The 14,325-nt window shown below is 36.5% G+C and overlaps 3 protein-coding genes across 5 annotated transcripts; all 3 read right to left on the reverse strand.

Moving 5' to 3' along the window:
• Positions 1 to 947: 947 nt before the first annotated feature.
• LOC109056945 (40S ribosomal protein S8-like) lies at positions 948 to 4,484 on the reverse strand. Its single transcript, XM_042763020.1, has 5 exons — positions 4,481 to 4,484; positions 3,661 to 3,726; positions 2,526 to 2,701; positions 1,788 to 1,914; positions 948 to 1,395 (listed from the first exon to the last, which is right to left on the reverse strand). Exons 1-5 carry the CDS (start codon positions 4,482 to 4,484, stop codon positions 1,286 to 1,288), a joined length of 483 nt encoding a protein of 160 aa, XP_042618954.1. The 3' UTR covers positions 948 to 1,285.
• Positions 4,485 to 4,722: 238 nt separating this feature from the next.
• On the reverse strand, positions 4,723 to 7,408 carry LOC109056939 (elongation of very long chain fatty acids protein 4-like). 2 transcript variants are annotated; one of them, XM_042761989.1, is made up of 8 exons: positions 7,257 to 7,408; positions 6,744 to 6,834; positions 6,405 to 6,592; positions 6,199 to 6,279; positions 5,972 to 6,028; positions 5,757 to 5,871; positions 5,320 to 5,447; positions 4,723 to 5,080 (listed from the first exon to the last, which is right to left on the reverse strand). In XM_042761989.1, the coding sequence occupies exons 2-8, from the start codon at positions 6,799 to 6,801 to the stop codon at positions 4,913 to 4,915; spliced, it is 795 nt and encodes a 264-aa protein (XP_042617923.1). In that variant the 5' UTR covers positions 6,802 to 6,834; positions 7,257 to 7,408; the 3' UTR covers positions 4,723 to 4,912. The 2 variants fall into 2 exon arrangements, with proteins under 2 accessions (XP_042617923.1, XP_042617924.1); XM_042761990.1 differs by having other exon boundaries at positions 6,744 to 6,812; positions 7,257 to 7,387.
• A 2,071-nt stretch (positions 7,409 to 9,479) lies between these two features.
• Positions 9,480 to 14,272, reverse strand: LOC109056938 (armadillo-like helical domain containing protein 1). 2 transcript variants are annotated; one of them, XM_042761991.1, is made up of 12 exons: positions 14,119 to 14,272; positions 13,345 to 13,569; positions 13,138 to 13,206; positions 12,720 to 12,886; positions 12,256 to 12,452; positions 11,687 to 11,771; positions 11,481 to 11,597; positions 11,073 to 11,145; positions 10,836 to 10,965; positions 10,618 to 10,695; positions 9,724 to 9,805; positions 9,480 to 9,620 (listed from the first exon to the last, which is right to left on the reverse strand). In XM_042761991.1, the coding sequence occupies exons 2-12, from the start codon at positions 13,548 to 13,550 to the stop codon at positions 9,592 to 9,594; spliced, it is 1,233 nt and encodes a 410-aa protein (XP_042617925.1). In that variant the 5' UTR covers positions 13,551 to 13,569; positions 14,119 to 14,272; the 3' UTR covers positions 9,480 to 9,591. The 2 variants fall into 2 exon arrangements, with proteins under 2 accessions (XP_042617925.1, XP_042617927.1); XM_042761993.1 differs by lacking the exons at positions 9,724 to 9,805; positions 10,618 to 10,695 and having other exon boundaries at positions 9,482 to 9,620.
• Between the last annotated feature and the right edge of the window lie 53 nt (positions 14,273 to 14,325).

Genomic DNA, 14,325 nt, shown 5'->3' on the forward strand with positions numbered 1-14,325 from the left:
GATGCTAGGCAACAGCGTTCGAAATCCGTGCTTCCTGAGTCTAACGAGCGCACCAGTTCACTTTCCCCGTTTGTGCTTTCTGAAGCGTTTGATCAGCGCCGCTGCTCCACCGACAACAACGTTCAGTAAAACGTCTGAATAATTCAAATCCGGTAAGAGATTTTGTGGTGTGTTCTGCCGAATGTTCAGCAGTTCATCCCTGGTGAAGCTGATCATGTTTGACAAACAAAAAACAGGAAAAACGAACAAAAACAGTACAAACACTGGAGAGCCAAGCACTGAAGCAGCCGTCTGCGGCGCCATCGAGTTTCTATGTAAATTATCGGGAGTGTTTATGCTGGGATGTTGTGAAGCGATTCGCCTCATTCTGTGGTTTTTAAAAACTAACTTGACACATCCGGGCTAGCTTTCCAAGCCCGAAGCCAGATGGCAAGTGGTTTTAGTTTGTCAGCATCTCTGATCTCTGTCAGATTTAGCCAAAGGTGGCGCTCCAGCACCACCAAGTTGGCTGTGGCCTTGCAGATCACCTGCGCAGTGGCCTAAGTAGTGTGCATATCCAAGTCAGTCACTGTAGGCAGCTCTTTGAAGGTAACAGAAGTCTAGTTGGTTTCGTCCATTCTGCAGAGAAGTTTGGCCTGGAATACTTGGAGCACCGCCATTGTGTGAAGTGCTGAGTCAGCCTGGCCAGCCACTGAATAAGCCCTGTTTGCAAGGGCTGAGAAAGTCCTGCAGGATTTAGATGGGTGCATGGCATGAGTTTTTAACCCCAGGGTCGATGGGGGCCACAGATGCTCAGCAATCTTCTCTTCCGGAGGGGGAGCTTGCTAAATCCTAGTTCTTCAACACCGTCAAAAGTGGTAAGACTGGTAAAAGTAGACAGATGAACATGAGCAGAGTAGGGTGTGCGCCAAGTCCAGGTGAGTTCCTCATGAACTGCCAAAAGGCATGGGAAAAAAATTATTCATATTTCACACAATTATTTTTTTTTAACATGGAATCTGAAAGATTCACATTCAAGATTCAATAATTTATTGATTTAATTTGGACTCTTAAAAGGTGAGCTAAAGTGACAGTGACTGAAATAAATAGAACAAAGAAAAAAACAATAAACAGTAGTTATTAATAGTAAAATGAAGCTGTAGTTAGTGCGGGATACAGATGTGATCATACTCAGGTGAGTGAAAGCGCATTATATTTTAAATTGTGCAAAATGCAATATTTCAGGGAAAAAGAAACAAAGATATTAGCTATTTCCTAATCACATAAAAACAAATTTTGCTTGAGTCTATTTGCCTTTCTTGGCTCTGATCTTCCGGAGGTGGAACTCCAGCTCTTTCCCTTCCAAGATATGTCCGCCTGCTCTGCCACAATAGCCAGGCCTGGGCGCAATACAGGCTGAGACAGTAGAACAGTAAAAAAACAAACTTAGACAGAAGCACTCTTAGACTCTTTGACTAATTAAACAAAGGTCTTTGATACCAGTCTAACTGGTTTTGTACAATGCAGGGAAAAATGACTGTAAGAGACTACAGTTTGTTCTTTTTTTGTTTTAATGGGTCAAGCCTCAAATGATAATAAAAATGAGGGGAACATCCTGTGATATTACTAAATCAGTTAGCAAGGATTAGGACACATACTGTAATGTTTATTTGCTTTGGACCATGGATTGAATGGACTAATGGGAATGTGTCACCTCTAGCTAATGCTGTTAAAAAACAACCTCTTGCCAATGATCAGTTTAGGAAAATAGAGATGATTGTGAATGGCTCAAAGTGTGGAAAACTCACAAAGAAGCCTGCCCTGCAGGAACTGCTCCTCCAGCAAACTGCTAATCTTGCTCTTCTTCCTGCGTCTATCAGTCTTTTTCTGAACCGTCATTGACCATTTCTTGTTCAAGAGCTCCTCTTCTGGAGTCTGAGGGATGAAGAACCATATGTAAATTTACAAAGGCAACTCATCAAAATACTGAGTCATCTCCCATTACATTTTATGCAAATAGAAGCTTCAAGAAGGTTTAGATTCTGGTGTTGTACATACTGTTGTATACAGTAGATTGTTGGAACTAGGTCCTGGTCTTTAATTGTATACCTGAACTGTTAGAAAACAATATTGGTTTATTTTTTGCTTAAGATGTCAGGTTAACCCATAGTGCATCTAATGTTGACAATTTGAAGTCAAAAGCTGCGTTTGCATTGCCATCAGTTAATTGCTGCAGGTGTGATAAGATACTATAAGGCGTCTGCAGTATTTTGATTGCATAAAGTTCATAAAGCAACTCTGCTCAACTGTTGCATTGCCAGTGTCTCTGTCGCTTATGTCAACATAAATCACCAACTGCCATTACATACTCCTCAGAAAGCTTGTATTGTAGCAACCATGTAAAGATGACACATTGGAACTTGTCAAAGCTTGTTATTTTGTGTGCAATGTGTATGGAAGGGTCCATGAACAGTCTGAGGCGGCTCAATTTCTTATAATAGACATGCTCATCTATTTATAGTGTGAGTTGTGAAATAAAAGCCTACCAGCATTGCCCCTTTCTTATGGCCCAGTGGAATGGCGTAGTGGGCTTCATACCACTGCCTGAACAGTGTGCTGTCCACCAGAACAATGCAGCTCTTCACCAGGGTCTTGGTTCTCACAAGCTCATTGTTGGAGGCAATGTACAAAACATCAATGGTCCTGGTTTTGCGAGTGCAACCTGTGAGTTAGAGTGAAAAAATACATGTACTTTTAATTATTTCCTGAAAAAAAAAAAAAAAAAAAAACGGGGAGAAAAAACCCAGAGAACATGCAGAGTAGGATTTCACCAATGTCATGTTTAGATTTGCTCACCGAGAAGAAATAATTCACATGGCACGATGTATGCCATGCATAAAAACTGAAATATGTCCATGCAACCCATGAGACAGACATTTAAGAACAGGTCAATTCAACAGTTTTCCCTGCTCAAGCAAATTGTTTTGTTTTACAGTGATGTGTTACATCAGAGACTTAACACAAAATTTATGAGAAAATTTCCAGGCACCACTTCCATGATCTCAGTCTAAAGGCATTTCACGGTTTTAATACTTCTAAATGCACTAACACACAGACTCAGTGTCCTGACAACCAATAAAAATATTAGTTGGCAAGACACCTGGAAGCTAGAGGGGTTGAAAATGCACCAAAACTCACCAATTTGTAAGTTTTCAACATAAGAATTTTGACTGACTGCTCGGACACTCCAGTAGACCACAGTGATTAGCATTTTAATGGATGTCTGCACGTTTAAAAAGTCAATAATAAAGACATTCAATAGAGCTGGTCAGTTCGTAGTCCTAAAACCTATAAACCTACAAACAAAATTCATCTTACAAACGTTATGAATTTAAAAATTACCAAATAAAGAAAATGTTAACTACATTAATAAATAAAGTAACAAATGAAGAGCTTACAAGGTTTTATGTAATGAATAGCAATAATTTAGTATGCAAATATCGCAATGACTTGCTAGCATAAGATTGTGTAGGCCTAAGTGTTAGGTCAATGAGAAATTTACCAAATTGCTCTTGGAGTTGGAATAAGAGGAGGAGGAGGAGCAGAAAAGGAAGCAAAAGAAAGAAAGAAAGAAAAAGAAAGAAAGAAAAAGTGTTATTATGAGCAGAGATGTGCACTCACACTCTGAGCCCCAGGTGAAGTTCCCGCTGTCTCGCGCACTGAATATGACGGGGACTGCTCTAAAAACTTTACAAATAATTATTCAAATGATTTATTTTTATGTTCATTTTCATTTCTAAAAATGTCTATGTCTTCTTTATGTAGTTTAATTGACAACATATTATATTAAACCACTTGCAATGTAGACTGCGTCTCTTAGGAAATGACGCACATATCCTGATGCGTATTTTTAGACGCTGGTCAACCAGTCTCGCACCTTTGTGTTGGCAGGAGGGCGAACCAGTTCATACTTCCTTTTCCTATGGTAGGGTTTCCTTTCCCCTCCTGTTTTACGACGCTTAAGTGCCAGTGATCCCTGGAGATACCTTAAGAGAACAGATTTGAAAAACACAAACAAATGCACTGACATTACATCGGAAATGGTACGTTACATGCACCTATACGTCAAATGTCATTAGTTTTAATGCCTAAAAAAATGTTCTGCTGTATTTGCAGGAAATAAACGAACAGTAACTGCAATGCACCTGTCGCAGATATTGCGCAGCTTGATTTGAGTATATGGTTCGATTAATTAGTGTGATTTTGACGACTGTGTTTGTAGTGCAAAACTAAAACCTGAAGAGCTCTAGACTAAATAAAGCTTAATGCAGGGATAAGCAGTAGCCTCTTAACGCAATCATGGCAGTCCTGAGCTGTTTATTCACATATCAAACACTTAATATGTATTGTGTCAATACTGTGATTGTAAATTTAGGGTTCATAAAGTGTTGTAAAGGCTGAAGAAAGGCCTGCGTTATTGAGGTTATTACGAAATACTTACCCATTCCTGGGTGCCTTCGACTTTGCTCATTATCGCGAGAATTTGCGTCTGGGGCAGCTGCGGTCAAGATACGTAAATAGTGCCATCTAGTGCACTTCACTATTGTTAATGGAAAAACACAATTTATAAGACAGTACAAAGCTGTTTTAACCATGCAAAACGATAAGAGTTATTTAAAATGAAATGAAACTTTATTCATAGTTCAATTTATTTCGGCTGATGTTCCAAAATGCAAAAAGGAATAATAAGAAAAGTCACATCTTTATTGGATAAGTCATTTACAAACCAAATTAGATATGAGGTAAATGGTTTCACCAAATTTTCAGTCCTGATGACTAAATATAGCTGAGGCAGGACTACAGTGAGAACAGCAATGGACAAATTAGTCTATCACAGGACAGGTGAGTCCTCTGCTCATGTAGACCAACGCTGTCAAGACTTCTTGCTCTTCCTGGTTATGTAGCTCTGGTAGTAAAAGTTGCTGAAAAGTATAATGAGGCTGACACAGTATGCGAACACAACTGCATTCATGGAATCAGGAAAATCACACTCGGTAAAGAGGTTGTATCCAGTGTGAATAGTCATCAAGACAAACTGGACCTGTAATGACAAGATGTTCAACAGTCCCGTTGATGTGTTATGCTTCTGTTTTAAAAATTTTTAATTCCTTTAAAAATATTTTACAAAGTATCAACTGGCCATCTACTAACAGGACATCTGTTTTGAAGCAATTTACAAAAAAACAAAAAAAAAATGAAACTTTGTGAAGCAAAAGGCTCTGATGAGACTAAAAGTGTCTTTTCAAATGAGCAGATTACCAATGTGTGATGTGTACTTACCAGCTGCAGTGAGGTGAGATAGCGCTTCCACCACAGATATTTCTGCATGTGAGGCCCCAGGGCCGCCAAGCCATAGTAAGAATACATCACTATATGAACAAAGGTGTTCAGCAGCCCGATAAAAAATGCTGAATGAACAGGCAAAAAGAGACAGTCAAAATAATGAAATACATGATATTCTGTTTTAAAAAATGAATGCATAATTGTTACATTTAATGGGTACAAAAAATACATAAAATCAAAGAGGTCTAGGAAACAGTGCATATTAACTGTAGTCATTAGAGGGAATTATGGTTTTAAATTACTAAATGAGTTAGTAACTGACTAGAATGTTAAAAAGTTTAGTCCTTAAGTTTATTTGTTCAGGTTTTTTTTTTTTTTTTTTGCATTAATTTATATTATTATTATTAATTAATTATTTAATGTTTCTGTCTTACATTGACCTCCCGCCACAAATTTAACTCCTGCCCACCAGTTGAAGATCATAGTTCCATGATGATACACATGCAGAAAAGTGAGCTGGCTGTTCTTTTTTCTTAGGATGAAAAAAACCTGAATAAGGAATTTAAGAAGGCATCTTTATTTAAACTGCATATCAACAACGGGTGTAAATATCTGCAATAATCATGTTTGTTGAATGAGTTAAACATACTGTATCACTAAGCTCAATGACTTTAGAGAAGAAGAACCACCAGCACACACTGGCCATCTAAAAAGGTACAGAAACATTTAGGAAACAAATGCATCTTTATTGGAATGTAAAAATAATGATAACATCATAGGTATAGGTAATTTGATTTTGATGTAGAAGACAGGAATTACTGATTATTAGTAAAGAACAGTAGACCGCTAAACAGAAAGTGAGACAGATGTAATCACCCTCATTCCTAGTGGACTGGAGCTGTAGTCCACAGGTTGACACAGATAACTGTAGTTTGCCAGCCAAGATGTGACCAAGAACTTTGGAAAGAAAAATAGATTTCAGATTTGATGACTAGGTTATTTTAACGCAAGACCTTGAAATAATTTGCACCTATATCGGACTGAACTAGAGTATGTATGTATGTATGAAATACCTAATGTACCTCATGGAACATGTAAATGGACAAACCGACATTGGCAAAGTTGTACACAATAAGCACTGCTTTTATGTTCATTGGTTCCTTGTGTTTCATAAGCTTGGGTCCAATCCAAATAATACCAAGATAGCACAAAAATATACAGATGATCGGTACAGGAGAGTAGATTAGAAGCCATGGGTCCGTCCGCTTATCTGAAATACCATGAGAGAAAACACAAGGAGTTTGCATAACTGTGCACTCTACACATTATATTTATATTTTAAGTAACATTTTTATTTATACTGAAAATACAAGGTGTAAAATAAATCATGTTTATAAAATATGGGTGGGGGGAAATCATACCCCCATTCTCCAGAATCCAGTGGTGCAGTGATTCCACTCTCTGCCATGCTGATTCCATTGAGGACTATGCTTTATAATTAAAAAGACTAGACTAGCATTCAGAGGAAAACACATACAAAAAGTTATTACTCTCTCTCTCTCTCTCTCTGTGTGTGTGTGTGTGTGTGTGTGTGTGTGTGTGTGTGTGTGTGTGTGTTTGTGTCCTTCTACGGTAGAATAATATATCCCTTGTTTGTGCGTTCTTAAGTTCATAAGATCTTATATACAGAAAATGTGAAGAGTTGCACCTTGTTAAGCAAGATTAGTAGCTTGTCCTTGAGTGATACTTTCTCCCTGCAGGCTCTTCTTATAATTAATGCAACTTAATTTTAATGAAAATGCATCCAACTAAATAACAAGAAATTTAACGAGCATGGGATGTTTTTATTATCTGACTGCAATTACATATACATATATGGATTATTTCATTTTCACAAATGTTTGCTATCAACATAAATTTACCGGTGAACTTACCTGAGGAAAAGTACAAATGTATCACACTGTGTGGAAGAGTTCAGTTAGTTGCACGGTCAGATAGGAACTTTGAACTTCACTCTGAATTATTTGAGTAACATGAGAAATAGTGTGTTATCAGCTGTTATGCAGAAGTGCACATATCTATTGGAAGAAAGACTTTGAACTGCACCTAGTTCCAGTTCCACTGCGACGAGAAAACACACTTTAATCTGAAATTTAAACAAACAGACCAAAAGATAAATTTACATTTACGTTTCGAAGCTAAATATAATTTTTATTCACATGTGTGTTGTATTAGCAATAATCCCAGGTTTGATAAAAAATATGTATCTTCACTCTTATTTTGACACCCTGTCAGAGAGGGAAGGGCATTCCGGGCGCCGACAATTAAATGAATGACTATGCAATTTAATTTATCTGGCTTGCTAAATGCTTTTAAATTTTAAGTATGCTGCAAATTAAATAAATAAATAAATAAATAAACCTTAATATATAGACAGGCTTTTGTCAACAGTTATGGCTTTTGTCTGTTGTCTTAGAGGTAGAAAAGAATTTATTGAGGCAGAGTTGTTTGGGTCCTTCATTAGTGGTAGCAACCTTCTGCCTTATTTTGTTTGACCCGTTTCTCAGGGCTGGGTTTTCTCTTCTTTTCTTGAAAGAGTTCTTCAAGAACATCATTTTCATGTCAATGAGATATAAAAAATAAAAATAACTCAAAAACACCAAACAGTGCAACATATGAAGCACATACAAACTCAGGAAAACTTACCTTGCTGTCCATCTTGCTTGAAGATTATAGAGTTTAATAATCTGTGTAATTAAAGATACAAAATTATTACATACATGTGAACAAAAGTAACAACATGGTATAAAAATAAAGTATTTTCAGAAATATGCATTTCTTGTACACAAGATTTTTTTATTTATTATATTTTTATCAGAACAAGGTAAATTGAAAGCATTCAGCATTCATTCATTTTCCACTTTTTAAGATTTTTGTTTGTAAACACAAACTATTTTTAATAGTTTTAGTTTACAACACTGGCTAGTTTGGCTTTGCTGTGAAACCCATGAAAACACACACAACATTTTTAACCCCAGTGGATACAGCCACCCCCTGCAGAGCAGATTTAGTGATCCAGCAGGTTCTGCTTTTCTGCTCTTGGTCTTCTTCTGACCAGTCAGACCCACGCACTGAAAAGACACAATAGGTTTGATGGATGTGGGAGAAAATATGCACCACCTGACAGAGAATATGAAAGACTTGGATGAATATCAAACACAAGCATTGTAACCAAACGTGCACATCAATGCCGAAGATGCAAATCAAATATTGAGTAAATGTGGATTATTCTAAACCCAAGATGATACAATTTGGGGAAAACACCTACCTCTCCCCCAAATTGCACTGCACGAGCGTCTATGGATGTTTCCAGCAGTTTTTGCATCAAGTCACATATATTATATTCTCAAAGAAGTCAGCCTCCAAGAGCATGCTGGGTAGCTCCCACATTCCTGCTAAGGGTCCCGCAAAACATCCATGTAATCCAAAATCATATTTTCTCGTGATATTTTCTAGAGCTTGTTCATCTTTTGTTTCACCTTTGCTTGGTCTTTGAGTGAGCAGATCCATCTTTTCTCCAGCTTGTTGACATTCCACTATACAAGTTAGGATTTGCTCCACACGTGGAGCCTTTTAACAGGCTTTCTTGGATAATTCTGCACCCCTAACTGAGGGTCCCAGTCCTCTGATAGACACAAGTCACAGTTGCTAGCAACCAGTCAGAGAATGTGAACATACATTAGACACTGCTTTTGATCGGTTCATTTGATGTATCAATAAAAAGAGAATACTATATCTTCACGAGAAGACTTTACAACCTACAACAATCCTCTGTCAGGAACTGAGGAGATGAGCTCTGTCAGGAACTGAAATTGTTACCTTCATCCATCTAGTAGTCTATCATTGTGGCAATTTGAGTCTGCTGTAACATTATCTCTGAGAACCAAACTGAGAACAGCATGAGAAAAAAATTATAAAATAAATGAGATAGATATAGATACAGAAATAGATATAAATATGCATACTATAATTTGCATACTTTGTTATAATGCTTACATTGCATAGACATTACAGACTATTTTGTAATTTAATGCTTGAGATTTCTAGTGCACCCATATTGAATTGAACCAAAGAAATATAGAAGACTGTTCTTTGTGATCATTTTTTATTATTTTATGCATAAAAACACCATCAACAACAAGAAAATACATTTAAAACATACAACAACAACAAAAGCCTACTTATTTTAAAGGTTCTTTCAAGGTGTGTTCAAGAATCTGAATTCTGTTCCTCAAGTACTGTAGAAAAATAAAGGGAAAATGAAAGGGCATTCTAATGTACAATAATTACAAATACAAAAACATACTACCTAGCTATGTTTCTCTAGATTTGTCAACTCACCACATGAAATGTTCACTTTATTTGAGTGTAAAATGTCAGCTTGAATGTCATCCATGCTCAAATGTAGGTCATCAGCATTGTGCTGTAAACAACATGCAAACAAACACACACTTTAAAGTTAACTTTAACTTTGTATTGACTATTGAGCTTTTTTGAGCAGCAAATCTGAAGGATCATGTGACACTGAAGATTGGAGTAATGATGCTAAAATATCTGCTTTGAAATCACAGGAATAAATTACATTTTAAAATATATTCAAATAGAAATCTTTTTTTTTATATAGTGAATAAATTTTTAACATTTTTATTTATTTTGCTGTATTTTGGATCAAATAAATGCAGGTTCGGTGAGCAGAAGAGAATTCTTTAAAAAACATGAAAAATCTTACTGTGCAAAAACTTTTGAAACGGTAGTATATATATATGCAACCCAGAGAAATACACTGACTCGGCATTTAAACCCTAATCAAATCTGGAAGCTTCTATCTCATTCAATCATAATGCGTATTCAACATATGTGTCCATTTAAGGATGTCCCCCAGTATTAAATGCAAATTATTTTCTAAGAAGCTATAGGACATTTTCTGTCTCACACTTGTCTTGCACTTAGATTTCCTGTTATCTCTCAGCTCATGAAAAACTCAAGCATACTGAGGCAAACTGAAGCACTCAGAGACAGTCTAAAGAACACTCTTACAGTGAAGCAAATAATACAGATAATAGTAATAATAATAATATTTAAGATGAAAATAAAATTTCCTCCACATTCTGTGATTTTTTTTATATAGTTATTAGTTATAATTATAATATTTAATTTGATATTAAAATTTTTTTTGAAAAATGTTCTTTCCATGTTTCCCACCAGAGTATGTGTATGTGTATATATAGACCTTACCATAAAAGACTCAAAAAGTCTGGTGCCCATAGCTCTGCATACATGCTCTTCCACCACTGGATACATGCGCACAAAATGCTAAACAGACATTACACATTAATATCCAATTCTCATTGGTCTATTGTTTGCCCAGTATTGAATTTACTTATGGCTGATGCAGAATCAGCGTATGTAAGAATAAGTGAGTGAGTGTGGGTAGATGGTAGTTTTAATTGTACCTCCAAAGCCAGGCTGGCTTGTCTCTGGGCATCTGCATGTTCCTGGTTCCCCATTGCATACAGTAAGTGATGGATCACACTGAGAGAGAGCAGCTCTTTGGATATCTCCTCACTTCTCTGTGCCAGAGTCCTGTAACATCATGTCAATATATCGTAGATAATAAACACACAGATCAGCATGCCTTATATAATATTTTCCATGCTGTATGTCTTGAATGTATCTATTGTTTGAAGTACCTGATGGTTTTTGCAGAAGCTGCTTGCTGGAGAAGCACAGGGAGTGAATCAGTCATTTTGGCCACCTCTGAATCTAACAAAACAATCAAACTGTTTCGGACTGAATTTCAAATACAACACAGGACTGTTTATAAGTTTTATGTCAGACAAATCAATAACTGAGAAAGATGCTAATTCAAGCCACAATCCATGTTTGTTTCTCATCTCATCTACATCTGCTCCAAATTAAATTACAAAGCCCAAAAGGTAACAATTGGGAGGTTGTCTCCATGCTGCAACGTGATCATAATGCAAAGCAGTATTGTTATTGGAGAACCACTGTTTCAGTTGCAAACAACAAATACCTTGCCAGTTACACGAGTTCTGTGCCTTTCTTTTAATTGAAAGAAGATGAGCAACAGATCATACCCTCCAGGATCTTGTGTTTGGTGTTTCTCTCTTTAGTTGGTTTGAGAAAAGCCACCAGACCCCTGAGCAGAGCCAGTCTAACATCTGATTGCATGAGCTCTGTTATCAGTTCTATGGCTGGGAGTAAAAAAAAAAGTACAAATGAAACGGTGGGATTCACAGTAGGTTAAACAACAAATAATGTCAAATTTGAAATGTACACTTGCCTTCATATTGTACTTCTAAATGTAGGGACCTCAGCAGATTCAATAAGGGTTCCACTATGCTATGATGGGCTGTTTTTACAATGGGCTGGACAAAACAAAAGAAAAAAATTATATACATTTTAGAAATTATACAAATGTTTTAATATTTATAAAAATAGTTGATGCAGTGTGACATCCCATACATATTATTTAAAACTATTTTAAAACCATTTTATTTTTCTAGTTATTATTATTTAATTATTATCTAATTATTTATCATGAATGCAGTTTTCATGAGCTCATATTATTAGACAGACTATCTGGAATATTTGTACTTTTAAAAATTTATTTGTCACATTGCAAGACAATTAAAGTGAGCTGCAAAACAGCCAAAATGTAAAATGGTGACTAGTTATAGCACATACAATATATACTTTTCCCATATAAATTCATTTAAAATCTTGATGTTTGATACAAAAAAAGTTAATGTTATTTTAATGCAAACTTAAATGCATATACAATGGTACAGATTTTTTTAAACAATTAAATATTCCTCTGGTGCTGATTGTCATCCTGCAACACTGTTGTACCTGAACTATACGTAGGATGTGTAAAACAAGCTGCTGTGCTCTTGGTGAGGTGCAGGTCAGCAGGGCGATAAGGCCCTTGTACACCTGATTCTTGTATTTGGGGTTTCCATGGGCTAAAGATTCTAACAGGGCGGCGGCGGTCTCCTGAGTCCCCTCTGTCTCAGATTTGGCCAAACATTCAGCTACGGCCTTCACACCTGTCAATCAGAAAATAACAGATGCGAGAGCTGAAATCAGTTCATGAGCCAGTATATGTGTGTATATAAAGTTGTCAGAGCTTGCCTGTCAAAATTCCCAAACTTCAAAATGGATCCAGATTGGATCATGCGAGGTTTTAACCTCACAATATTTCATGGAAGTGTTGCAAACTCTCATCCCATAATACATCACTGAAAAATGAGCTGGAGTTGTTTCACTTCTTGATTGATAGTTTGTTTTGCGGTTGTGCTGTGTAAGTACAGTACCATAGCTTTCACAGATAAGCTCGTTATATTTCTGGCCTGCGTTGGCGATGATCTGGAGCAGACAAAGAGCCTCGGTTTTATCCCCATCTTTGAGTTTGTCTTGTCCTAGAATCTCAAGCAGGGTAAGCACTCCACCCACCTCCAGAAACTCAATCATGTACTGGTAACTGATCATGCAAACGAACAAAATGAAACCATGTTAAGTTAGACAGTGTTTCTGTTAGGGAATTTTCTGATGTTTAATTTAAATTTAAAAATTAAATTAAAAATTAAATTAAATTTATAAATTTTGATGAATTTTTTATAAATAGCGACTTACAGTGCATTCAGGCTATCAATTTTTACCTATCATAATTTGCACAAAGACCTTGCGTGCTTGACATCGAGTACTAAAATTATATTCACAGCATTCATTTACCTGCTGTTAGCAGAGAGGAAAACCCCCACTGCTCTCAGCTGAAGGTCTAGACACGTTCCAAACATGTAGCTGGAAACAAAACGTGTAAGGAGGCATACATGGCATGACTGATATCTCTCAGTTAGACTTTGGTAAGTTTTAGTCAGATATTTAGAAGGTATCTATTTTTTTAGAGCACAGATAAAGCATGACCATATGTGTGGATACGTTAGTCTTATCCAGGCAGTGAGCCGAGCAAGGAACAGGCTGGAAACTTGAGCAAACTCAAGCTCCAGTTCAGGACATGTCTTTCCTATGTTCTTGGCCAGAAAGTCACTTAGCATTCGACTGCGCACCGTCTTATTGCCCTGATCCCACTCATGGAGGAAACACATCACCTGACTGATGGACGCCTGCTCCTTACTGCTAGACATGACTCAAGCACTTCACAGACTGTGGGAAACAATGAACAATATCAGCTAAAAGTGTGTTACTAGATGTACTAATATATTAGTGTTGTCCAGCAGAGACTGTCATTAATAGATCCAGTGCAAAGATGTTAGATATATTTAATATATTCAGATGTATGAAATCACAACATATAAAACATTTTGTCACTCAAAATGTGTCATATATGAGACAACTGTAATGAGACCGGGTACATTATTTCTAAATGTTCATTTAGATAAGCTCGGTTACTTTTTTTAACATAAAAACGGACAATAAATGAAGAATTTCACCAAAAACCTCATATATCTCACATTGTCAATTTTCCATAAGTAGAAGGACGCGAACGTAGGCTTACGTTGCCGGTATCAATGTGTTGTTTACAGTAATAAGACAGCTTTCGTCGGATTGTGTGGTTGTTAAACTTAAACATATTGCCTTAACATTAACAGTTTTATAATCTATATCATATTTGATATGTTCAAGGCATATCACACATGATATATCACACGTGCTTTGGTTTCTAAATAAGCTGTTTACAGGCATGTTTCTCACCTTCACTTCCGCCGATGTTTGTAGTTGCCATGGTTACTGACGCTTACGGTGTGCGTTTGGGAACATCCGACGTCAGAGGCGTGAAAATGTGATTCGTGTTATTTCTTTGCATATTATAATGTTATATTTATTTATAACACAATCAATAAGGAGATTATTAATTTTATTTCACTTCTCTTTCACTTTAAAGAGAAAAGAGATTTAGAA

This window comes from Cyprinus carpio, chromosome A8, assembly GCF_018340385.1.
Source record: "Cyprinus carpio isolate SPL01 chromosome A8, ASM1834038v1, whole genome shotgun sequence".
NCBI classification, from domain to species: Eukaryota; Metazoa; Chordata; class Actinopteri; order Cypriniformes; family Cyprinidae; genus Cyprinus; species Cyprinus carpio.

Bases quoted from the DNA above. Each gene is read 5' to 3' on its own strand.
- LOC109056939 (XM_042761989.1), bottom strand. From the start codon at position 6,801: ATGGAATCAGCATGGCAGAGAGTGGAATCACTGCACCACTGGATTCTG. The intron at 6,029-6,198 runs GTGATTACATCT...GTACCTTTTTAG, and splicing joins CCAGTCCACTAGGAATGAGG to ATGGCCAGTGTGTGCTGGTG. The intron at 5,081-5,319 runs GTAAGTACACAT...TTGTCATTACAG, and splicing joins ATCTCACCTCACTGCAGCTG to GTCCAGTTTGTCTTGATGAC.
- LOC109056938 (XM_042761991.1), bottom strand. From the start codon at position 13,550: ATGTCTAGCAGTAAGGAGCAGGCGTCCATCAGTCAGGTGATGTGTTTC. The intron at 13,207-13,344 runs GTATCCACACAT...TTTTGTTTCCAG, and splicing joins ACTGCCTGGATAAGACTAAC to CTACATGTTTGGAACGTGTC. The intron at 12,887-13,137 runs GTAAATGAATGC...TTGCATGATCAG, and splicing joins TTCCTCTCTGCTAACAGCAG to TTACCAGTACATGATTGAGT.
- LOC109056945 (XM_042763020.1), bottom strand. The intron at 2,702-3,660 runs GTGAGTGCACAT...TCTAACTCACAG, and splicing joins CTTCACCTGGGGCTCAGAGT to GTTGCACTCGCAAAACCAGG. The intron at 1,915-2,525 runs GTAGGCTTTTAT...TTCATCCCTCAG, and splicing joins ATAAGAAAGGGGCAATGCTG to ACTCCAGAAGAGGAGCTCTT.